The sequence below is a fragment of the Motacilla alba genome, chromosome 9 (assembly GCF_015832195.1).
Source record: "Motacilla alba alba isolate MOTALB_02 chromosome 9, Motacilla_alba_V1.0_pri, whole genome shotgun sequence".
NCBI lineage: Eukaryota > Metazoa > Chordata > Aves > Passeriformes > Motacillidae > Motacilla > Motacilla alba.
In genome coordinates this window covers 2,579,016-2,606,434 of record NC_052024.1, presented here as the reverse complement: position 1 = coordinate 2,606,434, position 27,419 = coordinate 2,579,016, and the positions used below count along the sequence as shown (strand labels likewise).

Genomic DNA, 27,419 nt, shown 5'->3' with positions numbered 1-27,419 from the left:
ACCCAGATAATGCAAATGAAAAGGAATGGTCAAGTTTCTGACAGCCTTTGGGTGTCTACCTAAAGGCAGAGGAGAAAGGAAGGGTCAGGTAAGCTTCATGGCACCACCTCATTCCCCTTTCCTTTATTCTCTTGGACCATGCTAGTTTCCTGCTGCAAGAGTGATGCTGGCAGCACTGAAATCAGGTGGCTTAAAGCTGTTTCACATCCATGCACAAAACCAGCAGCAATTGAAGCTGGGATATATCCCAGAGAAGTGCTGGCCTGAAAGACTACTCTAAAGGTAACAATCTTTGAGAAAATACAGCCTTAGAAGTTGCCATATTCCTCAGCAAAGGAAACAGTGATCACAACCTACATGTTCTTCATGGGAGTTGTTTTGAAGGCAGAGAAGGCAAAGGAAGAAGATGGTGCACCTGTGACACCTGGGGAAGTATCACAGGCAGTGCTCCAAAGATTTATCTTTCCCTGCTGCAAACACAGCATCAGCAAAGATGGGAGTGTTTCTTTCTGATAGTCACAGGTGCTAATCTGTGCCTCACAGGGACATGAGAATAAGCATTTACTCCTGTTGAAACAACACAAAAAAAATCTCAAGGGAAAATCAACTAGAACCACCCCCAAAACATTAACATGTAATTAGAATTCCAAAGTAGCTGAACTTACAAAATCTGGTTCTGCGGCAAACAGAGGTACAGAAACATGATTCGACTTCCTACCTATATTAACACTATTTTTATTCCCTTTAATGGGAAACATGATGCTAGAGGATACTCTTCACTGAAAAAAACCATTTCTGTAAGTGTACTAAATGCTTTAGGAGGCCAAGTTTACACACAGTTAGCATTGACTGAGATTCCCTTTACTGGAATGAACTCAACCGCTTACTAATATAGATGCCCTCACTATTTGATAGTGATGCCAAGTCACAGGTCAGCAACACTCAACACTATTTGGAAGATGTATTTTCAACTAAGAAATATTTACTTAAGCTTTAGGGTAGCTCACTAGTTCATCCAAGAGATGTGCACCTTGTAATTCTTCTTCAAAAGTTTAGGATTGCCCTTCAGTTTAACCTTACCATACCAGTCACCATTACAAATTAACCTACACAGAGAAAAAAATCCAAGTTAATTTAGCATGGATTATTGTTTGTTTGTTCTTAAATGCATTGATTATATTTGTTCAGAAGATGAGTAGAAGTTATTCTGGCAGGTGACATGAGATACATGAGGGAACACATAGGACATGTTAGAGTGCAAGCAATGAATCCAGCTGAAATATCCTTGCTCAGGATTTGCCAAGGTAATGGTGCAAAACAACCTGGAGATGCTGCACTGGATGCTCTGAGGCACTCACTTTTTTTTCCCTGCCTGCTCTCCTTTGGATGCATTCTGAAGCAATTTGAACCTTAAATCAATCTCCCCTTATGTGACCTCTAACTCTTGCTGACTGAGTGACCCTAGAGAAAGAAGGATCAGTGGAATTATGCACTGCAGTCCATGAACACAGCTGAAGACATCAGGACCAAAAAGAAAGGGCTAGGGGAAGAAAAAGGAAAAAGAAAAGGCTAAAAGAAAATCTCTTGCCAAACAAGAAAGATGCAAAGCATTTGCCACAGCTCTATTACTGGCTCTCTCACCAGCCACAACAATGAACTGAATGACTTGGAAAAAACCTCCCCAAAAAACCCACAATTTTCTTTTTAAGCTCTGAATGAAGGAAAAAACCTCCACATCCATGCTTCATGTTTTCTTGCTTGTTTAAAGGCCATATTCCCAAGGGCAGTAGATGAGCATATCTGCATATTAGGACCCACAAATCTGTGCAGAGGCAGACTGAAGTGGAGCCTGTACAATTAAATTGCTACATATGCACGAATACACAGAGGATCCCAGGGAAACTATGGCAACCACTAGTCCTCCAGGTTGTGATTCCCCCTTTGTCCCTACCTTTCTTTGCTCTTCCAGTCCTTCCCAACTTGGGCAAGAAAAAGAATAAACACAAGTGTTAATGAGATCGGGATTGGAGCGGCAACAAAGGAGCTGGAAAGGCAAAGAGAGCTGCTCACAGGCTTGAATCTGGAAACAACCTAAAGGAAAAGCTTTTCAGTGGAGTTGTACAACAGTGATGAATGGGATACAGGCAGCCTTGGGGTACAAAGTCCTGCCTAGGAAACCAGGGCTAGAGCACCCGGAGTACCACTGAATCACTGGCTGGAGCACTGGCACAACCAACTTTTCATCTGGATGCCTTATGGGGTTTTGGCCAGCTGAGATACTTACAGCCTGATTTTCAGAATTGCTGAGCCACCCCAGCTCCCAGTCCCTTTCTCTCAGGGAACCTGCACCGGACTTGGACACTGCTCATAAGTATTTAAAAATAGCAAGGATACGGTCCAAGTATCAAATATACCATTTTATCTATCCTAAATCATGCTTTGAAAGTCTTTTGGGCCCTCTGTGAGGGTTACTGATGCTTGCAAAGTCCTCTGGCATCCTCAAATGGAGAGCCTGGTAGAAGAGTAAAGCATTCCTTATTTTCATGTTTATATTTAGCTTCAGGGAGAAGGGCCTTCTCGTGTAAGGTAGTGTTTATTGACATTTAGACCAGAAATGCCACTGATACTAAAAAACAGTAGATTTTTTTCACTTCCTACAAGCCTGAACCATGGGGGGTTTTTTGCATAGTTGTATTTCAAGCAGATTTGCACAGAAGTTTATGCTGTAACAACAGGTCTTTTCTCTTTCAACTATAAGCTTCCCTTCTTGATCAATATTTTACAACAAGGTCAACCCCAAACCAAAAGGAATTGTATACTTCATCACTGACTGCAGAGGAAGATAACAAACCAGAGACAGTTTTTGGTCCTGTGAACCTCAGAAAACTCTGTCTTTTCTACACAGGGGATGTCAGTTTGTATTCTGAAATCACACACTGACAAATCTATGCATACATAAACACACATACATCTCTGTCTCTTCACTTCCTTGGAATCTAAATTATCTAAAAGAAAAACTCCAATGGATGCATTCCAATCATAACTCCCACCTTCTTTTCACCTCCACATTTCAGTCATATAAATCTGGTTCATTTCTAATCTTCCCTGAAGTCTTAGACAGCAAAAGACTCAGTATAAAGACCCCTAAAGAAAAGGTGATATACACACAGGGAAAAAACCAAAAGCCTCTCTGCCAAGTCCACCTATGCAGCCTTAAAGACATGCAGAATCCCTTTCAAACAGGGAGAGGGACTGACTCATCCCTCAGACCTTTTTTAATGCAATGTTGGGCACTTCATAGTGTTTCCATACAGTCTGTACTTTTTCCCTCCTAACTCCTTGATGTATCACATGGGAAGATGCTGGAGACTCCCTGCTCCTCTGAGGAGAGGACATTGCCACACATTTTAGTTGCTGCTTCTCTCATGCATTGCCAGCTGCTACTGCTCCTGCTGGGTTTTTTTCTTGAGTTTTCTGTTTGGGTTTTTTTTTTTTTGTTGGTTTAAACAGTGTATTAAATTTTACCATTCAAAAATGCTATTTAGCACAAGCTTTTAAGAAATTCTGCCTCACTCCTCAGACAGGCAATTGATGTTGGTGGAGAGGAGCAGTTCTACCACAACTTCCTAAATTTAAGCCAAAGAAGAATTCTAATAGAGAAGAATCAAAACAAAATAAATTCCCCCTAGTGATCCATTTCTCTCAAAGTTTAATCCTAATTCTGACCTCAATTGTGTTAGTAGTTAGACACAAACTGCTCAGAAATCTTTTGCCATGAGAAGACACCTACCACACAGGCAGCAAGGAGTCTGAAATGCAGTGATCTGCTTTTATAATTGTATTTATAGATCAATACTGTAATTATGAAACTTAATTTGGTTTTTCCCTGTTCTCAGTCTGTCTCCATACCATTTTTTCTTCCATTTCTTCACATCTCTGTATTTCCTGCTAAATGCATGTAGCATCCACAAAATAACACCATGCCTCACAGCCTTGGGAGCAAGACTGTTGTGGATATGAAAGAGCATTTAGAAAAACAGACTTAATTTCAGAGCCTGCTTTTGCCATCAACCTCACATCTTTTGTGTCACTGTACTCCATTTGTTTCAAGTGACCTGATTAAGCCCAAGAATGCTTCCAGGGAGGGCAGCTGACAGCAAACCCTGTGACACAGAGGAGATGAAGCCACTGCTGCAACCCCACACAACTCTGAGCAGATTTTGCAGGAAGACCCTGTGCCAGACTTACTTCATGCCAATGTCAGAGCATGCTGGGTTTAACTTGCACTCCCAGTTACAAGAAAAAACAGCCAGCAGATGTAACTGAGAATGCAAAAGCACATCATCTTGTACTTGCAGCCAGGTCTTCCCCCAAAACAGAGCACCAATGACTTGCTCTCACCCTCCGCTTTTTTCCTGTCCCTGGACTCTCAGGATGTACTGTGGGTGGTTAGTGCTTTTGGCCACCTAGAAGGTGGGGTGTGCAGTGTGGAAAGTCAGGGAGACCGGTTACCCTGCTGTAGCCCTTTCCTGTATGGTTGTGCAGTTACTCACATTTCAGCAGACACTCCAGAGCTGCAATGGAGATTTTATTAAACAGCTCCAAATCTACAGTAGCAGATGGAATGATAAAACCTTCTGATAATTAAAAGTACACACAACTAAAGCAGATTACACAGAACTGCACCCTGAATTCTTCCCAAGCCTTGATTCTAGCTGGTAGCGCTGGGTATTCTTACTAAGGAAATGGCACTCACTGGTGGCCTTGAAGGCACTTGTCTGAATTTATCTAAGAGAGGAACTAATTTACTGCAGCTCTATTAAAAATCTCTCTAAACAGCAACAGCTGAACAGCTCAGCAGTCATTGGCCGTTAACATCATTGCTAGGATGAGTTGGGAATGAGAAAGCTTCTTTACTGTGCTTGCAGGTCAAATATTCAAACCCTAAACAGGCACATCAGTAACTAAAAAACAGAATGCCAGATCCAGACAGTCTGAACCAGAACAGGTCCAGACTACATGAAGATGCCTCCAAAATCTCTGGTTCAGAAAGACACATTCAGTAATGGATGGAAAAGCAAAAACTGAACTTGAGCAGCTGGCTCAGGGAACTGCCTTTCCCTCCTTCAGCGCACAGCAGTGCAACCCTACCTAGCTCTCATCTGCTGCACAGCACTTGCCTGGGCATTTTCTAGAGCCAGTGATACTCTCTGCACTGGAATTTACACAGAGAAATATCAATTCTAACATTCAGCTCTATATGATTAAGCTGAAATGAGAAATATTCCAATAGGCAAGAACAGCTTTAATCAGGTAGAAACCTACACACTGTTTCCAAAGCCATTAAAGCCCTATTTCTTCCCTCCTGGCGTAAGAAGTCTACTAAGGGTCTGTGTTGTTTTGGTTTAGGTTTAAGTCTGCAGAGAGTATAGCTAGCAAATACTGACTGCTTTGGTTATCTCTCCAGATGAAGATACTGCGTTTCCAAATTATATCCGTTTTCCAGAAGCTTTGGTTTGGTTTCTCAAGGTCAATGCAATATCATAGAACAGTTAAAAAAAAAAAAAAAAAAAAAAAAAAGAAAGAAAGAAAAAGGAAGAAAAGAGCCCTTACCTGTGGCAGAGTGCAGACTCTCCAAGCTCCAGTACCTGGACAGGACGCCTCTCATGCCACCACCACCACACACCACCCCGCTGCTGTCTGAATCCGAGCCCGGCGAGAGCCCGGAGCTGCCACTGCTGCTGCAGTTCTCGGCACTGTGTGCCCCGCTGGACTCACTGGGGCACTGCTGGGTCCTCATGCAGGCGGGTGACAGGGGGAGCCGGGGGCTCTGCGGGGCTGCGGGAGCGATCGGGCAGCGCTCTGCGGAGCTCTCACAGGGCAGCGGCACCTGGCAGCGCCGGCTGAGCACTGGGCTGGATCCCGAGCCGCCGCTCCGCTCGCCTCGATGCATCCTGACATCATAGGGGTCCGCTAAGGAGGCTCCCTCTGAGGCGGCTCCGCTGCTCTCAGCCGCAGCTTCCAGCAGCTGATTTTTATTAAAGCCGATTTCAAGGCATTAAGGAAGCAAGGGGTGAGACAGAGATCTCTCCTCCTAATTTAGCAGAATTGTCAGATTAAAAATAAATACGTGGAAATAGTAGAATTTCATGCATTTTAAAAATGCCTGAGTGAGAGAGACCTTGTGTTATCTGCTTCCCCTGAGAACTCAGAAAGCATTTAACATATAAACTAATCATGTTTAGAACTGGCTGTGGCTGCTGCTATTAAAAAACTATTTTTGTAAGTACTCGGAAAAAGAATTCAAAATGAAATTAAAGCCAGGAAAACACAGATTGAGATATGGGGAGATTGCAGCTGTGAGTTTTGAAAAATCATTTAGCATCCGCTCCCAGACTGCAGACCTGGTATGATCCCTATTTCCATGTGTAATCTTGGTAAGAGACCTCAGTTCCAACTGAAACAGCATCACTGACTACCATTTACTAGAAAGTTTTATATTCTCATTAGCTAACAGGAGATTCCCTGTATCCCTAAAAGAAGGATCCTGAAAGAATTCCAGTTTCCTGAGAATGCAGAAATACCTGTGTACTTTAACAACAGCTTTGAGATTTTGTAATAAAGGACATTCCTGGGCTGCCACTCTGCTCAAAGACCTTGCAGACAGCGGATTTGTCAAGCTACCAAAATAATTTAAGAGCAGCCACATTGTTGGTACCCTGTCCAGCAGAAAAGAGTGTAAGACCAGAACTAGCTTGATTCGGTGTGGGATTACCCAGGCCAGGTGAAAGTTTAGCCAGGTGAGACCGCAAGTAGGGTTGGACCGAAGCAAGGGAGATCAGCTCCCCCAGCACATCTGGGAGAGGGACAGCCACAAAGGAAAACCCCACACTGCTCCTGTCATAGAGAGAGTGAACGTGGCTCCAGACAGCCAAATCCAAACCCAGGAGCCCAGTTTCACACAAGAACTGAAAATGCTTATTTTGCAATTTGTATGTAAGGTGGCTCTTTGCAAAGTAAATAAGGCCATCACAGCTTGTTGCAGTAGCGACCCCTTTGAGTTTGCCTCACTATCCATGCAGTAGCAGAGTTATTTCAGTGCAGTAAGACTTCTGGTTTACTGAGTATTTCCTAAAAGGAAAAAAATGTCCTACTCCATCACTGGAGAATATCACAGAGCACCCAATAATCTTGAACCAACTTAAAAATTTCAGCTATTTTTTTAAAAGCATGATCTATCTCTGTAGCAGTAAAAAAAAAAAAAAAAAAAAACAAAAACAAAAACAAAACAAAACAAAAAAAAACCAAAAAATAAAAAAAAAACAAAAACCAAAAAAAACCCAAAAAAACCCCATACACATTTCTAGTGATCTGTAACAAAATTATTCCTTCAATCATTATCTGAATGTACCAAAATATCTAATACTTCCTAACAGAGAAATGGAAATGTGTTTTTGATTGAACCACTCTTCTGCATTGATCTGGTTCTTCCAGAACTGCCTGTCTTCAAATACAACTGGGAAGAAACTCTTCTTGATCACAATAATCAGGGGAAGGTAAAATAAACATTGACAACAAGGACAAATGCAGCTGTTCGGTGGATTTGGAGAACAGGGCATGGGAAAGAAGAAAGGCAGTGCAGCTCTTCAGATAGCAAAGGTGCTAAAGAGAGGCTACAATTCAGTCCTAATTATTCCTATGTATGTGCGTCTGTTGTAGGTATGCACTGGAGAGGAATCTTCTAATAGAATGGAAAGAAGAAACATTCTACACAGTCAAATTGTGGAAAGCAAAAATTTTGTCAGAGTTCCAGACTGCAACCCATTATAGAGGGGTTCCACCGACTACAGATTTTTTTTGTTGTTGTGAAATATACATGGAGATTTTCTTCTGCGACACTAGAGAGAGAAGTTATCTAAGATTGATGTAGCAGTAACTGACTCCAAGTAAATATTAAGCATCTCACTGCACAACCTGGTAAAGATAGCCAAGCTAGACTTGGACAACCTGATCCTTAATATCTGCTGGATTTTTTAGCCTCTGCTGGGTTCTCCTGTAATCTTGTCCCTTTGAACATTGATTACCAGAATCATTCAGGATTTCCTAGGACTTTTTTCTTCTCTCTTTGTCCCACAGAAGGTTTTTATTGGTTTGCTAAATCTTTCACCTCGGTAGCTAATACATACAATCCCACTCAACTTGCTACAACAAATTTTCAGGAACTCAGCCACTACCAGGCCCTGCTTTTAAGACTGGATGAAACCCTTTGAGTGAGCACATTATCAAAGACCTCACAGAGGGCAGATGTTTGTGGCTGTGGTTAAACAGAACCAAGATCGACATAGTGGGTTTAATCTTTCTGTGATTGAGAGACAAAGTGAAAAGTATACAGTAGGCAATGTGATTATTTTTTAGCCACTTGAATTCAATCATACTACTCTAGTTAATGGGGATGGAACAGACATTTCATGCTACAGCTACCATGATACACTTCTGGGAACTTGCATACCACTTTCTTCAAGAGCTAAAATGACAAAAATGGAATAAATAACTCAGCTTGCTATTTTGCTGAACTACAGGACTGCTAAATATTTATAAGACATAATGAAGTCCTGTTATTGAGCTAATATTTTCCCTCTTGAACAGATTTCTCCAGTGGCTGTCAAACATCTTCACATTAACTGTTGCCAAGTGTGAGTTTAACAGCACATCTATAGCTGGGAAAAGAAGATGAAAGTTGTCCACATGATGTTGAGTAAACAAACAGTCCCTTTGCCTCTGAGAAATACTTTCCACTACACCAGGGAGGCCAGAGGATAACTCAGTATCACTAAGTGGTCACTGTTTTCCAGACTATCCACAAAAGATTCAGCCCTTGAGAACTTGGCTCGCCTATTCTTGTTGCAGGATTTCCAAGGCCACCAGTATGTTCCTCATCAGCACACATCAGTCACAGAGAACTCATGCCTCTCTGCTTGGCACAGCCAATCACAGCTCTGTGGTCTAGCTCCAGGGCATCTCTTGTAGATATCTGATAGAAAATTCAAAGATCTGAGGCTGTTCTAATCTGACAAGACACGTGGAAAGTTGCCAAAAAGATTTGATCTGCGTTTAGATAATGATTTAAAATAATACAGGTACGAGATTTGTTCTAGCAGAGCTACAAGCCTACATTGTAATACACAGGTTGCAGGTTCCCCCTTCTATGAGGATATGACAGACCCTGGAGGTTTATGGTCATGTGTGTGTCCCTGTCCCAGTCCAAAAGTTTCAGAGTGTCTGAGAGGCAGCATGAGGGAAACATCTGGGAAAGGGTAACAAGCTGGCACAAGAATAGAAAAGTCTCTGCCTGAGAGGCATGGATAGCAGTGAGAGCAGGGATCTGAAGAAACTCCAGTTCTCAGGCAATTACCTGTGTCTGTCTGTCACTGTGTCACCTTGCCTCCTGCAGGAAAGTCCCAAAGGAAAAGCTCAGAAATAGCAGGGTTTGCCCTGAACGTTCCCTCTGCTCTAGGCCCATGGGCTGGTAGCTCTCACACCCAGAACTGCCCCTCTCCTTGGCCATCTTCAGCCTTGTTGCAGCTGCATTCTCACAGTTGCAGCCACTGTCCAAACAGCTTTCCAGTAACATCCCCAATTTTAGGCAGTCTTCAGTCTATAAATAAACAAATATCAGACTCAGGAGAGATGGGGAAGGAGAAGATAGATCTCATAGCCTAAAAGACAAACATGCTGGTCCACTGCTTTAACCCAAAGCCTCATTATCCTGCTACTTCACAGTCCAGCACATATTAGGCCCTTCCCTCCACCCCTTTCCTGGTGCATTACCTGTGTCAAAAGGTCTTCAGAGGCTGCTAAAAAGCAGAGAAGCATTCCCATATCTGCTTTAGGAAGTGGCTTGCTTCCTAAACTGGCAGTAAGGAACAGACTGAATGGTACAAATGAAGACTGGGAGCACCCAGACAATCAGAAAAGGAGGAGACTCAAGGGGGGGGGGGCGCATTGCAGTCAGACTTTCTCACACAGGGAAGCAGAGGGGCAGACAACGATCTCTCCTCTCTGACAGTCGGTGACAGGACCTGAGGGAATGGCCTCAAGTGTCAGGAGAGGTTTAGGTTTGATATTAGGAAAAGTTTTTCTCACTCAGAGGGTGGTTGGGCACCAAGGCAGCGGTCCCAGCACGAAGCCAGCTAGAGTCCAAGAAGAATTTGGACAAGGCTCCAGACACATGGTGTGGCTCCTGGGGACTGCCAGGAGTTGGACTTGATGATCCTTTTGGGTACCTTCCAAATCAGAATATTCTGTGAACGAGAGGGGAAAGACACTCGATATTCACCAACACTCCCTGCTGAAGCGTGTGTGCAGCCAAGAAAGCTGTTCCAAACTATTCAGGTGTTCCTGATGTCTGAGCAGGACGGTGAAGCTCGCTGCCCTGGGGTGCCCGTGTGTGCTGGAGGGGGTTCAGCCGCACCCTCCCCTCCGGGGGCTCCGCGCTGTGCCCGCCCGGCCATGGCACAGCGGTCAGAGCCACCTGCCGGTGCCGCACGGCTCCGCAAGGCCCGCCCGGCCCGAGGGACCAGCGGGCAGTGCCTGTCCCCGCTGTCCCCGCAGCTCGGAGCCTGCCCCGTTCCTGCCAGCAGGGCACAAAGGCAGCGAGAGCGAGGGCTCCGACTGCGGGACGGGCACAGCAGATCCCGCGTTAAAATGAAACTTCTCTGCACTCGCGCTGCTCTAGCTAAAGGCACCCAGCCCGGCCAGGACAGCCGGGCTGTCCCCAGCTCTCGTCCCCAGCCCCTGGGTAGGTGCATGAGAGTGTGAGAGCTGTGCATGGCACCTTTTGGGCCGGGATCATCACAGCTATCATTTCACACTTGCAGGACTAGAGAGGTCTCCATCCTCCATCCCTCTCAGTCTCTGTAGCATTCCTTACATAAGGTGATGAGGTGCAGACTTGGGGAGTGGCAAATTTATCTGTATTTTCAACATGGAAGTATCTAGTATTATCTATATCTATATATATATATATATATATATATATATATATATATATATATGTACTGGATATTGTATAGTACATTTATATCCGCTGTCTTTTATGGCTAAAGCATAGACTGGGATCATTAATACAAGCAGGTGCAGCTTTGGAGTTACAAATCTTCAAATTAGATTAAATGAGTTGACAATTTATTTTATATTTAATTTACATACCCTACAGCTCTGTCAAAAGCAACAGGTATCACAGCAAAGCTGTGCAAGAGTCAAAGAGGGCATTCTGCTCATCAAGGACATAGCCAATCTTAAAACTGATCCATCAGCCTCAGAGTATTACTTCAGTAACTTGCAGTTTTCTTCTCATCCACATCCTCCCACAGGCAGGACAAGTGCCCACATTAATCTCCCCCAAAATGCTTCAAATGGAGCCCACATGCAGCAGCTAACAGAGATGGCTGTGTCAGAAGAACCTTTGCTTCCTCTCTCCATCAGTTTCCTTTCCCAGGAGCATGGTTTTGATGGTGGAAAAAATGATCCTTCTCTATTTCAGTTGTTTTGCTACATTTACTCAGAAATTCTTAGGTCATGGTATGAAACTCACTTGTACCTATCTCAGGAATATTGTGTGAATAACAGATGATTCAGGTTGCAGGCCGCATTTCGAGACAGCATATAAACACCTACAGCACTGCCAGCTGGACAGTCTGCATACATTTATTTCCCCTATTCACCCTCAGAAATTCATGCATATTTTTGAACTCCCTCATGTCCCAGTTGGGAACTACCATGAAATTTGTCTCAGCTGTGACTCAGAATGTACATCTATGACAACAGTGCTCAGGGATTTCAGCTGATGTTAAAGATGCACAGACAACTTGACAATGATGTGTTTCCATCTGGGATTTCCAAGGAGTAAAGCTACAGCTTTTTTAATTCAGCCAGGGAGCTGGTCCTAAGCATTGGGGCAGTACCAGATGCCTGTGACAGCAAGTGATCAAAACCCTCAGTGCTGAGAGAGCAAAGGCAAGGCTCTCAACACCACTATAATAAATAGTATTCTTATTTCCAGATTAAGCCTCATGACTCTGTGCAAGAGCTGCACAAAGCATCAGAGAACAAACCAGTTTTGCTTGACAAAACACTATGACCATTCAACTCTGATGTAATTAGTACAATGTTATTGTCCCTTAATTAGGTAACTCCAGCAGGGTTTAATCGATGGTACAGAGACCTTCTGAGGCAGAAATGGCAGTTTGGCACCCAACTGTGGCTGGCTTTTCCTGGCTAGATTCCTAACCACCAAACAACTCCTCGGCATTCTGTTTTCCTTATTCCAGCCCAAAGTGCTGTGATAGAGATATCAGCAGTGTTTGGGCAGGCACTGTCAGATGGAGAATTTAAAAACCTGGCAAAGATACATCTCGCAGTTTAATAATCTGTGCAAGTTACATTTTAATTCTGAGAAAGTGTCAGTCATCGGAAATGAAGCAGACATGATACTTCATGTGCATTCCTCATGAAAACACAGCATACGTGTTCTTTAGGGGGATTTACAGTACAGGAAACTTCTGTCTCTAGAGGCTCATTTAGTTGCTTTAGTGCCTAATTAGCAACCTGAGAGGAATCTCACCATACCCACTGTAGTGCTCTCCAACAAACACAAGGCAGAGTCTATTTCATCTGCAGAAATATAACTCAAGAGTGTGATAGAGGTGACATCATCGTAGGTGAGACCGAGTTCTCACGAGACAGCACAATGTTTCTCCATCAAGCACACTATCACTGCAAGGAGTGATCTCTTCTTCACTAAAAAGCTGACCATGCCTTTAAACAGCACCCTGCTGTTCATCCACTCTGGGAGAAAACAAACCTGAATATGAAAAGCTCATGAAAGATTCCACTCTAAAGCAGATTTCTGCTCAGACATGGATACAGCAATCATCAGGTTGGAATGCTTCTCACACTCAGTAAAGCAGAGCTTAACTGTCTCCTCCACCCCACCCAGCCAGGCCAGCGTACGCACCGGGAGCGGAGATGCGCCGCCTGCAGCCCACGCAGTCCAGGCCTGTCGGGGTGCTCTGGGAAAATGGATGCAGCTTCAGTGGCAGGATGTCAAAGGCAACAGGAGATGTGATGGATGGACTTATTCCAGCCTGCAACAGGACAGGGAAAACAAAGGCAACAAACATTAAGTTTAGATGCTCTGTAGGACAAAATACAGCATTCATCCCAGAGCACCTCTTCCCACCTCCGATACCTGCCCGTGTAAGTAGGCAGTATGTTAGTGGACACACATGGATGATTGTGGCTAGAAGTGTTAGAAAATAGTGAGAAGGCAAGGAAAACTGCAAGGCGATAGGAACAGAAGGGGACAAGCAGGTACTGGATTCATACTTCATATACAGCCACACACACCTCCATTCACAGACAGTTTCACTCCTCCCTATAAAGTGTTTCTAGTGGGGGGTGAGGGATTAATGTCACTACAAGAGTCATCCCCTCAGCTACAGAACTCTTCTTGAAGCTTTGTGACCTATAGGTCCTCTTCTGGTATTTAACATGAAAATAAATCTTTTCCCTTCAGAGATTTATTGGTACCAGTCCCCAACCATATAGAATGTGGATAACAACATTTTTCTCTTCAGCTAAAGGTACAAGTAAGAATTCTCACACTCTACCTGGCTGATTGATTTTATAAAACTTATAGAACGTAATAAAACTTTGAAAACTCCATACCACTGCCAGATCTCACTGAATTACTAACTTCTGCTGGTTTAAAGGGGAAAACATAGAGGTACATACACGTAGCTCATGGCCTCTAATACAGAATGTAGTAATTAAGGCATGCTGCAGGTATGATTTTATCCCCTTTTCCTTTTCTCTCTTTTCTCTCCTGTGGCTGCCACATGCAGAAAACATCAGTGGCTGGGAGATCAGCTGGTCAGTAAGCACTAGTCCCATGGGCACAGACAGTTTTTCATCTCTATCACCACTGCCCCTTTCTTTTGCCACTGAGATTGAGTTACAACATATCCATCCTTCACTAAGCCAGGAATTTGAAATATTGAGGTCCAATATTCTCTCTAGGATCTTTCCCTCTCCCCACCAGCCCACAGCATGCCCTATCAGCACAAAGTCTTGACCAGCCTTTATGCTGAAACCTCTCCTGTAGATGGCCATTAGCCAAACCCTCCTTCCCAAACCAACCAGCAGACAGTGCTCACACAGCGAGAGTGCTGCTGCTCCGTGCCTGGTTTGGTTTTCTATTGCTGGACTTAACTTTCCTAAAACTAAGAGAACACTGACAACACTTTGACACAAATCAACATCTCTTGAGGGATAGCATGAACCCTGTTCAAATTAACCTGAACAGTGCCTGTTTTTCTAGAAAAGTCGCAGCAAAGGCCCAGTGGGAACACACACACTTCTGGTGACAGTGAAAATCAAGCTTACTGGGCCCAGCTCTGAAAATATCAAGGGTAAAGTTTAGGTTATTTACATGAAAGGTGATAAAAAGCATTATTGCTCTGTTTAAGACTAGAAAGCAGAACCTTGGCCTAAAGCTGTTACAACTGCAGGCTTCATTCTTATTAATTCTTGGGACATCAGAGCCAATTTTGGGTACAGGCATCATTTGATTCCTATAGCATGGAAGGCAGGCCTGTACAACCCTAACTCAGGAGAAGAAGCATTTTCAGCAGTGTTAGTAACATGGGGCAGGGATTGCACAACCTACAAGGGAGAGGATGAGAAGTAAGGGAGCAGACCATAGCAAAGGTCTTCCCTCCTGTATTTTCTGCCAGAGGTTATTTCTCTGCTCTTATGCACAGCAGTTCAGTCCCTGGCAGAGGCTGGGTCTCCGTTGTATATCCATGCCTTCTCAGGTGCATGTTGTAGAGAGACTTTTCTCATTAAATCCCCTCCTCAAAGTGTATTCATTTCCCTCTTCAAATCTATCTGAGCTGTCCACAGTGGTCAAACCATGGTACTACACAACAAAACTTCATTATCTCTTATTTTGGATGGGATAAAATCAGATTTGCAGAAGTCACATTCAGAGCAATGAGCTAAAGATCTATTTTTCACTGCTTCTCATTTCTCTTTCAAAATAAAAGAGCTTTTTCTTGCACGATACCCCCTCTGGGCATAGCCCCCTGATGGGCCTTTTAGGAATCTCTCTAATTTGGCAGTGCACAAACTGTGCTCAAACAAATGCACATAGAAGTCATGTCTGTGCTTCTATTGCTGTGCACTCAAGAGGCATCAAGCTTAAGAGCCAGGGTTTAAGTTTTGGTCAAAACAGGAAAGCACTGGCTGGTAACAGACAGGCAGTTTAGAGCAAGAATAATTCCCAAAACAGAGCCCATTGCCATTACAGCATTCCGTATGTCAGTGTTTGGGGCATTGTCTCTGCTCCAGTGAGGGAACTTCTCCTGCATTAAAAACAAGCACGAGGACCCCAGGCTACAGCCTGAAACCCACCATCATCTGAAGGGCAAAGCCTATGGACAAGCAAAAGGATATAGATTCATCCACAGCTATGTTTCTCTTCTTCCCCTTGGGGTGGGCAACATGGGGGGTGTTATATTAAGACTTTAGGGCCCAAGATCAGAAGCTGCTCAGCTAGTTACTGGCAGCATCTCATTATAAGGGACAGCTGGGTCAAGCTTTGAGTTTGACTGGGAATTTATACAGGCTGCACCCATTTAAGGAAGCAGAGCAGCTTGCGGGACCTAAGCAAACAAAATCCACGCTATATAGAATTGTTTGGAACTGGCATTTAAAATGTTTTTGGTTTGGGTTTTTTTTTGGCTTATAGGTAGTTTCTTGATTGTTTGTCCATTTTTCCCTGTCTCGATTGTCAGCCCTCAGAGTAGCCTTATATTTCCATTATGTTCCTCTCTGTGCATTGATCTGAATGTTAGACTGGTATCAGAAATCAGCACTTGAATAAGGAAGAATTCCTCTCTGCTCTGCCCCATCAAGTTGTTTCCCCAATATTGCAGCATTACATCACCTTGTGGGCTGACCTGATCTTGACTTAACACAATGTGACTTGCCACAACAGAAGCTACACATCCCAAGGCAGCTGTGTCAGAAAACATCAGACTTGTAATTTCAGCTCTCCAAAGCCCCATACAGTGGCCTTGCTGCAGTCACAAAAAACCACAACAGACAATGAACATCTTACAGAGCTTCTTTTAGGATAATTTGCTCCTTATTAAAAGGGATTCAGCATCCTTCTAAAACTGCCCTCAATCAGTGCAGCTTGTGACAGCACTCCCAAGACACTTGGGAGTATGAATAAACCAGCACTATTACAGGACCAGAGCATTGCAAAGACAGAATAAAATAGTATGAAAAAGAAACTGTGTGATTACTATTATAAATAAAAAACACAAGCCAAGAAATTCAGTTATATGGGCATAAAAGAGAGACTTTTTTTATGCCCATAGTCCTCTGATTAAACCAGCATTCTTTAATCCCCACAGTCCTCTCATTAAACCAGCATTTTGCTTTCTTGGCCTGCCTACAAAGATTATAGTGTCAATAACCTACAAAACACAAATGGACAGAAACAGTAAACCCCAAACCTATCTACATACTTCTACCCAGAGAAGAATGAACCAGAAATCTGACTGAGGTCGAAGAGCCCCTGGGCAGGTGATGTTCAGAGAGGCCTCGTGGGCACAGGGGCAGCTGCAAATCATCATGCAGCTGATTGCAATTTAGAGGTAAGTTTCCACCAGAAAATAAGGGTGGAAATGCTTAAAGGAGAAGCTGTTTTCTGGCAGCCTCCAAATGTGCAGTCAATCAGCAAAGCAGACAGCATTCAAGCTGTGTAATCTGATGGCTCCAGGGGAAGCTATTGAGAGAACTGGTCACTCCTCTTAGCAGTCTTAATGGGCTCAGTGCTGGCCCACATGCCCTGCAGCATGGGCTAGATTTCCATCACTACCCATGCTTGTCCAGGAATTATGAGAAATATTTTTAGTACATTTCACTGATTTCTGTTAATCCCCGACCCTGTGTAAACCAGGCATTCACTTTCACTAGCCTGCCTCATCCCTGTACAGCACTAAGCACTCAGAACTTCGACCAAGGTAGAAAAGTAACCCAAGTAATTTATTTTTAATTTTTTTTATCCTAACATACACAAATCTCAAGAGCAATACTCATTGTCTCCATCACATAGGTAGTAGGGAGCTGAGCCAGGGAAGCATCCTCACTGAACTGAGAGTGGGAAATACATCAGAGAATCATATCCAGCACTCATCCATGCAGCAACTGGCAACACTTTGTGTTGAAGAGCCCAACACGTACAAAATAGCCCAGATTTTTAGTCTCTTTCCTTGAAAAGGGGAGACCGGGATTGGCCTGGCTTGCTGTCCCAGGTGTCGGTCAGTTTGATGGGAGCTCTCCCAGGTGGACAAGTTTTCTGTGTGAAGCCAGAGTGGGCAGGCAAATGTTTCCCCTTCACCTTTCACAGAACTATCAGTGCACATTAGCTCAAGCACATTCTGAAGTGGTGATAGGACTCCTGAGGCCTCATCTCCTCTCCAAAATTGTCATTTTAATGTAATAACAATGGGAGACAGGCAACCAGGACAACAGAGAGAAAGGGACAACACAGATAACAGACCAAAACAGAAACCCCTGAGGAAAGCTTTTATTTGAGTATCTACTATGTGATTTCAAGCTTGATCAGAAACTTTCTCAATATTATTGTGAGAGGCTTCATAGAGCATCCCTTGATCTCATGTCTTTTTTCCCCAGAAGTCCTTTTGTATGTATTAAGGCTAATTTTGGCTCTTGGATGGAGATTTGTGACTCTCCCTGAAGGGAACAGACCTTAGCTCTGGATCCAAAAGTAACAGATGCCATCAGTGTGAGTCACAACAGCCACAAAGTTTTTCACAAGCAATCATAATGCTGAGCTAAAAGTCTCCCTCAGTGGAGAGGAGAATATTAATTGCTAAAAATCCAATGGCAATGTTCTCTGGAGTGTTTCACAGCAGGAATTTGCTTCAGTAGGAGTTGTGGAGTTGGCATCAGATACAAGGGAAGTCTAATTTAAAGTGTGTTATTAAAGTTATACAACAACACCACAGGCCACAGAATGAGATTTCATCAGTTTAATTTATATTGATTTAAGGAAACTTTGATTTGCCCCTTGCCCTCCCCATCACTCAGCTCACAAAGCAACCTGATTCTCTTGCATTCTATTTCCAACATCTCAGAGGGCATGAACTGTTCGATTTCAGAAGCTAAGAAGCCCGCCACCTTCAGATGTTATCACTTAAGGGCCAGTTTGGTGTTTCTGCAGTCTCCACAGAGTACCAGGCCCACAGAAATGCTGACAGAAGTGGTACCAGACAAAGTGTAAGGACAGGAATATGATGAAGCAGAGAGAAACAGCTGAAGCAGAGAGGAAGACAATGCCAGAGAACGAGGAGGTCAGTATATGGCTTCTTACTTTTGAGGGGTCCTGTGGGAGATGTTGCAATTGAACCCCTCCCTCTGGCTGTGTCTCCTTCTCTAGCTTCCTTTTTTGATTCCTCTCCATCCAAACATCATCGAAGCTGAAGCACTTATAGAGGGGTTTGGGTCTCTTCCTCCTCCTCTCTGGCATCTCCTTGGCTTTTTCCTCTGGAGCAGGGAAGGAGAGCCTGTGGGCTCTGCTCTCCAGGGTGGAGACAGGGCATGGTGGGACCCAGGGGTGTCTCCTTTTGCGATGGGGAACCCATTTCTTATTTGGCCTCTTTCCAGCTGCTGTTTGACATGGCTGTTTAGACTCCTGTTTTACAAACTGCAGGTGAAAACACAGGGTTTGTTGGATGGAAATTTTGTTTGCTTCAAGTCAGCTTGAACAGAAGATGGCAAAGTTCTGTTACGCAGCCACAGAACTACTCAGAAGAAAACACTTAGGACCACTTCACCCTCTGCAAAGCAGCTCTGCAATCCTTTGAGGGTGCAATATACAAACTCCCTGTGCCCAGGACAGTGCCCTGTTCACCCTCATTTTAAAGGGCATATCACACTGACATTCCACCAGGATTTACGTCACTCTGTCTCTATAATATTGTTTACAAAGACAGAGGATGTCTCTGAAAACAGAAAAATGACCTATTGTCTGTTTCTGGTTTTCCAACTCTACTTCAGTTATACAATGTGAAAAGGCTTCATAGATGCCTGCAGGTCTGCTATATCCAGCCCTGTACTTCCTGATGTGCTCTTTACACTATCCATTTCATTTGCTTGATGCTGGGCCAAGAATAAGGAATTGCAGAGCTTTGCCCTTCACTCCCATTTGAATGGTTGCACTAAATTACAGCTTTTATACTAGAACAACTTGAAATCAAGTGTGCCCTTAGGCAACCAACTACTACTCCAGGTAGCATCAGTGTGAGAATCAATAATATTAAAGTAGGAGATAACAATACTGGGGAATGAGTGAACTCAGGAGTCTCAAGACAAAAAAAGTCCTGTGTCCTGAAAATAGTATCTGTCCAGTTTCTCACAGATCACTTGAAGAACCCAAGTAAAACAACCCTCAAACCATCGCAGGCGCTACCTATTTTCAGGTAACCAGCAATTCCAGGTGAATTCTTCTTTGCCCCTCGTAAGACATGCCACAGTCTAGAAGGAATAGATTCTGTGAAAAAGGTGTTTTCTGCCTATCCCCACCTCACTGGACAGGAGCAAGGAGAAGAACATGTGAATTCCAAACATGGGAGATTTTAGGACAGCTCACTCTTGCCGGCTTGCACAATTCATGCAAGTAAAATCGTGCCATTAGCAGATTAATTAAACATGTGAAGGGCCTGGCAGATGGGCAAACTGGTAATGGTTCTGTCTTGCTGTTTGCAGCATAAAATCTTTGTCCTGGATGAAACCTGGGAAATGTTAACCAACAGCAGGAAGTGAGAGAGGGGCTGGTGCATGCTCCACCAGGCTCAGAGGAGTTACTTACCTGAGTGGTAGCCAGAGGTGTCCAGGCTGAGCTGATCCAGTGCGGTTTGGCACAGCACTGGCACAGATAATGCTGACACAGCTATGAAAGTACCTGGCTGGGGCTGGGGAATAAATACAAATCCCCATCCTGGAAGGCACAATGGGAAGTGAGCTCAAGAGCTTCACTTATTACAGACTAACATTGCAGATATGTTCAAATTCACAAATAAACTGAATTTTATGGTGTCTTTAGGAAGCAGCATACATAAGGAAGGCCATCCTTAGCATATAGATGATAATTATTTTGGAAAGATTTAACACTGCAAATATACGGTGTCTGTTGTATTTTCAGAGATTCCTGAAAATACAGCTTTGCTTTAAAAATCCAGGGTACAATTCTACTTCATTTCACAATGTAATAAAAAGGGAAATAAAGAAGACCCTATCTATTTTAATAGATTAGGTGTTGTGTTTTGAAATCTGGGACATTTGCATTAATTTCTAGGCTCCAGCTGCATTTGTCCAATTTCAGATATCATATTCTGCAGCCTCCAGAAGAATCAGGAAAATGAAACTAGTTTTATATGTCTTAGATGCTATTTAAAATTTTATGGTTTTATTTGAATAATTTAATCTAGCAATCAATTTAAGTAATTATTTATTTGCTCCTAAGTTTTACATTATAGCATGTAGGCTTGCCTTTTCAAGGCTTTACACATGCCTCATCTCTACACTCTTTTCTAGATGTTCTTTTGAGCTGTAATTTACAGGTCAATGATTTTATTCATCCTCTGAGAGGCTTCATCTGTTGACAGTGTGTATAGTACAAGTCTTTTGCTTTTTCCTAGACTGCAGTCTCTTGTTTGGAATGCAGTGTGCAGTATTAAGTTTGTAGGTTAACCTGGTGCCCATGAAACAAAAGGTTTTCAAGTAAAGCTAAGCACAGAAGGGAATAAAGCTAATTCTCTTCCCCTTTTCCCCCCTGGACTTCTGATACTACAGCTCTCACTTCTCAAACTGCCACCCAAACACTTCTTTGGATTCCAGCTTTAGAGAAAAACCCCAAGCCAATCAACCAAAACACTTCCATTTGGCAATATGAGGAGAGGTTGAGAGAGCTGGGTTTATTTAAGCTGATGAGAGGGCACTAAAGGCAGTGTAAGAGCAGCCACCAACAATTTTGTATTTACATGGATGATGGATCCAAGCTCTTCTCAGTAGTGCCAGACAGTACCACAAGACAGAAACTGCAGCTTGGAAAGTTCTTGTTGGGCATTAGGGAAAAAAATTTCTCAAGGAATATGTTTCCCAGAGAGGCGGTGAAACCTTCAGCAATGGGGGTTTTCAAGACGTGGCTAGATAAGGAGATGGTTCTGCCTATCTTTTTTTGTTTCTACATAAAAAATAGGGAGTTTCTGTAAAAAAGTGTGGAGAAAGGGAAGGATAAGACCATCTTGGAGGGTATCTTAAAGGCTTAATGTAAGCTAAGATGTGAGAGGCAAAAGGCAACGGCAGCAAAAGCTGTGTGAGGCTCATGTGAGTTGAACACAAGCAGCTCTCAGCAGTTATGAATTGATCAAGCAGCTCCAGATTAATGAACCCTCTGAAAATTGTCTGCTTGGGGTATGCAAAAGTTCATGCACTCTCTCAATCACCCCTTCTGACAATCTGCTCAAAAAAATTAGTCTCCCATTTCTTAATGTCAAAACTCATCAGCAATAACATGAAAAAGTAGTATGGTCAAGGCATGTTCTGGGATCTCAGTTACAGCTCAGCCTCAGTCACTCTGGGGGTTGTGCTTAGCCACTGAAAGAGATTCCTAAGCTCCCAGCCGCTTACAACTTGGGAAATCCTTTCTGGGATTAAAAGCCTACTGACAGAGGAAGGCTCTGCTTTTAGTCTCAGCCAATCACAAAATTCGTACTGAAGATCCAATCTGTTCCATGAGATTCAGCCTGTGCAAAGGATTTAATGTGTTACCTGGATTAGAACAAAATACGACATAAAAAGGAGAGCCTAAGCCTGCAGTTTGAGGTTTTTTTTTTTTTCTGTTTGTTGTAGAAAAGGCAAAAGAGGACTTTTAGTAGTAACCAAAAGGTACTTATGGTGACTGCAAAAGACACATGGTACTTCAAAAGACAGCTACTCACTGTCCAAAGAAAGTGATTTTACTTCTTAAAAAATGACTGCTAGCCATAGGACTTGATCTCTTTGTTGCCTTTTGCACTGAGAAACTTATTTACTATACATCAGTTACATGGCTCAATTCTGCATTAAGAGGGGTAAAACCCAGCTTAAAACTGGAGATGAACACAGGGTGATGTCATCTGATGTAATGGTGCTGTGATTGCTCCATTCCTTTGGGGTTTTGTAGCAAATCCTCCCTTTAAGAGCACATCAATTCATACAGTCTTGAACAGAAACAGAAAGAATGAGTAGCGCTACCTGTCTTAGACCAAGAGGAATATTTATGCACTCATCTAACCAATGAGCCATTGAGCCATTGAAGAGTTTCAATGGAATTTCTAAACCATAGTAAAGCAAACCCAACCACTCCCTGATTATTCCCTGACAACAACTCACCTCATCTCGGAGCATGTCGCTAATGGAAGAAGCTGTATTTAAGCTGATCTGGGATTGACTGCTTATGCCACTGTCATCCTTCTGGAAGTCGTCCAGTGAGTGTAAGAGACTTCCTCTGGGTTTCAGTGTCTTTGGCCTCTCAGGAGCCTCCAGACTGCTTTCCACTCCAGAGCTGTTCCCAAGAGAGATCATAGAAGTGGCACAAACGCGCCCAGGGTAACGGAAGTTCTTGTGCTGAGAAGTGGATCGTGAACTCTGAGGTTTGGGACTCATGGGCCTACAAGGCATGTCTTTGCCATCAGAATTGGAGAGCTGGGGACATGATGGATTTGACTGACTAAATGCCAACTGCAAGTCAGGGGGGCTAAATGGAGATTTAATCCAGTATTCCTCTAGAGAGGTATTTAAACTGTTGCTCAGAACCTCCTGCTGTTCATCACAGTCTGAACTCTGTGAGTATCTGATACCCAAGTCATGGGACTGTATTCGTCTTCTCCACATACGTGCAGGTAAAGAGACATCAACAGGCTCCACAGAGCTGTCAAAATAGTTGGAGTCTCTTGAGGAGCCATTATCTGTTTCTGTTTTTAAAAAAGTGTGTCTATTGGAACTATACTGTCGCTCTAGTGGCGTTAACACGTGGCCACCAGTTGCATTAAGACTCTCCTGTGTGGCTGATAAACTTACTAAGACAGGCCTTTTTAGTCCATCTGCCTCCTTGCTCTTTAGAAAAGCTTTCCAGGCACTCTGGCGAAGTTTGACTTTCTCCTTTTCATTTTTCACTGATGCTTTTGAGCTTTGCTCAGTATTCTCCTTTTCTGGACATTTGGACTCAAATAAGCTTGAGAGGGATTTGTGTGCCAAGGCCAACCTTGTTCTGAACTTCTTACTCTCAGGGGTTTTGTTTCTTTTGTGTTCGTTTTCAGGGAATGATTTTCTAGTCCCTGAATGCTCCACAGGTTCACTGTCATTGTTTTCAGATGAACCTGAAACTTGTTGATCTGCATCATCCATCAGTATCCGACCAGAGCCAGAGGCCTTCCTCAGGCTCAATCTGAAAAATCCTGCAGGTCTCTCATAAAATAAATCATCATCATCGGAGTACTCAGAGGTGTAGCTTTCCTTCCTGTGGAAGACTAAACCAGATGAACAACTTTTGAAGGACAGTAAACTTGCAGTGTCTTCATCATCTTTCCCAACATCCAGTTCTTCCATCTTTGCCTTGCTGCCAAAAATACTGCTGCTTCCCTGATTTTCCCATGAGGCAGGCTTCGTTTTCCTGAAAGATGTCATTTTTGGGAATACTAAAAACCTGGAATATTTCCCACTATACTCATTCTTTGTTGGCTTTTGTACAGCTTTATGAAGACTGCTGTTACTCCCCAGGATGTGGGATGAGTTCTCATCCAGTTCCTCGCTGTTAGTGCTGCAGGTACTTACATTGTCCAGGCCCAGCATGAAAGTGCTGTGGGTCTCCCTGTTCAGAGACTCATCAAAGACATCCAGACTGAGTACACTGTCTTTGCTGGGGCTAGAGGTGTCTTCTGCAGGAGAGCCCTCCTTTCCTTCCCTAGGAGAGGATTCTTCACAAATACCTGTTTCTTCCTTTGAGCCCTTACAGCTTTCCTTTCCTCGCCTGCCTACTGCTTGTTCAGAGACCATGCTGGGCCAATGAAGGCTGACACCAGCACCATCTCCCTGCCACAGCCTGCTTACACTGCTGCTCATTTCCACTGTCGCTGCCCTGGTAATATTCAAACCTTCCTCTGTGCTTCCGTGTGCTTTGAATTCCTCTTCCTTAGACACCTGGTTATCACTTCTTCTGGGGTTTCTAAAGCCTGACCTTGCCAACTGTTCTCTCGTGAATTCAAAACCCCTCTTTGTTCTGCAGGGCCCTTCCTCAAAGGCCATCCCACCACTTCTACCCTGTGATTTTACAGTGCTGGGCCCTTCAAGGCCAAGACCAGCACCACCTCCCTGGCACACACTGCTTACACTGCTGCTGGTTTCCAGTGTCACTTCTCCAGTCACCAGTGGTCTTGCTCTGCAGTGCTCATCCTCAGAGAGCTTTACACTGCTTCCACTGGGGGATTTTACAAGTGATTTTTCACATGGATCTGTCTGACTTTCTACAGTAAGTGTATCACTGCCTAGTGGCACAGCAACATTCCTGAATTCCAATTTTGCACTTGCTACTGCAGAATTACTACAGGTGAGCCCTAAGGATGAAACTGCTTCTGTTTTCTCTCTTTTCTCTTCTGAAATTTCTGTTTTTACTTCAACTGTATCCCTACCAGAAAGTACCTCTGCACTGCCAAGAATGTGGTGGGTGGCCAGAATTAGTTTTTCACAGTTACAGCATCCACTCAGAACTCTCTCTGGCTCACCATGAGCTTTACTGACAGTATGAGGAGACAGCAAATCCTTGCTCACTACATTTCCCAATGTTTTGGCCACCACTTCAGTAGGAAGGTTATCATTCAGTGTTTTGGACTGTAATCCTTTCTCTTCCACTGAGACTATAATTACAGCTGGCTTTAATTCTGGACTACTCATTAAATCCCTTCCCTGCCTTATATAATCTGATCTGAGAGTCCTTTCTACAGCAAAGACACTTTCTTCATCCTTTCCTTTATGAGTAGGATGTTCATTTGTACCTAGCTCCAAGTGGCTCCTCAAGGCACCAGTTTTGCAACTTGCATTTTGCTGCACTGACTCTCTGTGCTCTGCCCCTCTGTCACTGCCATCTGGTTGTGTTGCAGTTTCCAGGACTTTCCAACCAAAGCCGAGATCAGAAGAATCATCTGCCCATCTTTCTCTTGCCACAATCTCCGTATCTGACAACTCAGATTCAAAGTCATTCTCCCTCAAATGTTTGTGCTTTATTCCACTACTAGAAACACAGTTTACAGAGCAATCGCAGTCTCTGCATTCCACACCAGCAGGAACACCTGCATGTGAAGCTGTAGGGCTTTCAGTGTCGCTAGTGTCTGATTCAACACCAATATCACATGGGAATCTGCTTGTTTCCAGATCTTGTTCAGCTGTGTACTCATTGTTTCGTGTAAGTTCCACAGTGTTTGTGATCCCTGGATCACAATCCAGGGAAGAGGATGTCTCCTTTTGGTTTGGATTGTCCTCACAAGCATCACTCCATGTTAAGCTGTCAGCACAAGTACAAGCTGGCTCTGGGCTAAGGCCACATGTCTCTGATTTAGAGTGCAAATAATAATCAATGCACTGGGGAGAGGCTAGGGCTTGAGAAACCTGACACACCTTTGAGTTAGTGTCAGTATCAAGAAAAGATCTTTTTATGCCATACTGGCCCTCTATTTCTATAGCCTTTGCAGGGCTTACAGTTACCCTTCCTACGTTTTTCCAAGTGTATTCAAATTCCAGCTCTTGAAGAGGTATTCTGGAACATGACCATCTGAATTTGTCTGTTGGTTGAATACAGCTCACCACACATTCTGTCTCCCTTTGAGCACTGATATTTTCAGGTACACTGTGCCATGTTTTACTTTCTGTAATCTCTGACCTTTTTTGTGGTAGCCAAGATTTTGGGTTGAAGCAACTCTGGTAGAAGAGTGAATCTGATGTCAACATGGTTTCTGTACTTCCATGTTTTATCCTTTTACCTGTAGTGTCCTCACTGTTAGTTGAATTCCTCCTGCTGCATTTTATACTGGACATAGACTCTAATTCACACTTACAGTCAGGTGTCTCAGTGTCATTTTTACATTTAGGCCCATTTGTTTCAAAATGAAGATTAGGCAAACTGCAGCTTGGTGCTGCATCTGACCAGAAGGAAAACTGCTGTACCTCAGGAAAAATCAAACAACTTTCTGAGTTTGCTTTGAAACAAGCAATGCTAAATACTGCAGGATGTTCCTTCAGTCTTGCAACATCATTTTTTGTAAGTACTGAGTTGGTAGAGCATTGCACTTCCCTGCTTTCTAACTCTGCCTTACTCTGCAGTGCTGTTACAGACTTTCTCTTTGCCTGTGATAAAATGCTCTCTTCATAGACTTGGCTCTCTGTGATGGAAATATCACTGGATAACGTTTGCTCTTCATCACCCAATTCTTCACCCTCTAACTCTGCAAACTGGATGCAAAATTCAGTTTTGCTTGGTGCTTCTTTTATTTTGGAGGACAATTCTAGCTGTACGTGCTGGATGAACTCTGGTTGCCTGGAGCACTTCTGTTCATGGAAGGTTTCTGCCTTTTCTCTGGGAAGATTACAGCACAGGGGTTTTTTTTCAGTAAACAGGCAGTTTGAATCCAAGCAAGCATTCCCAGTTATGTCACTGGAAAGGGATTCTGTGTCTGATGCACTCTCATAAGGCTCAGTTTTTACATCCGACAAAGATCCACTCTGATGTGACACAGTTTCAAAATAATCTTCATCTGTTTCTTGGCTGGATCCACGGACCTCCAGCTCCGTTGTGCTTGGGGTAGAAGAACTCAGATCGTCTTCAAACTCTCCTTCACTGATGTAGTTTTCAACTGGCTGTGGGGTCTGTGAATAAAGAAAAAAGAATGATTTAGCAATGATATCCCACAGCAGCAGGGTGACATGAGCTATTATTAGAAAAGGGACTTCAGAACACATTGAAATTAATTCAATACATACTGCTGTCTTTGCAAGTTATAATCAAGTCTTACTTCTTGATGGTCCTGAGGTTTTTCTATTTCTTGCTTATTTTTTTTCTTGCTTTTTTTGCTTGAAATATATATATATTTCTTGCTTTTTTTTTTCTTTAATGTTTCTTAATTAACCCTTTTTTTCATTTTCATATGTAATTATTCAGAGGCCAAAATTTTACTTTTGTCCATATCTTTCATAGCCCATTACCAAAACATTTTTCACATTCAAATACATCAAAT

At 43.3% G+C, this 27,419-nt stretch overlaps 1 protein-coding gene across 2 annotated transcripts in view; it reads right to left on the bottom strand.

The window, feature by feature from the left end:
• ARHGEF4 (Rho guanine nucleotide exchange factor 4) overlaps nt 1–27,419 on the bottom strand; it is a 227,025-nt gene that overhangs the window by 108,637 nt on the left and 90,969 nt on the right. Inside the window, exons 4-6 of one of the 2 annotated variants that reach the window (XM_038146005.1) lie at nt 22,531–27,051; nt 18,470–18,802; nt 13,016–13,145 (exon numbers count right to left, since the gene is read on the bottom strand). In XM_038146005.1, coding sequence (XP_038001933.1) covers nt 13,016–13,145; nt 18,470–18,802; nt 22,531–27,051 — 4,984 coding nt within the window. Of the gene's footprint in view, nt 1–5,613; nt 6,490–13,015; nt 13,146–18,469; nt 18,803–22,530; nt 27,052–27,419 lie in introns of those variants that run through there. The other variant, XM_038146006.1, reaches the window with a different exon arrangement.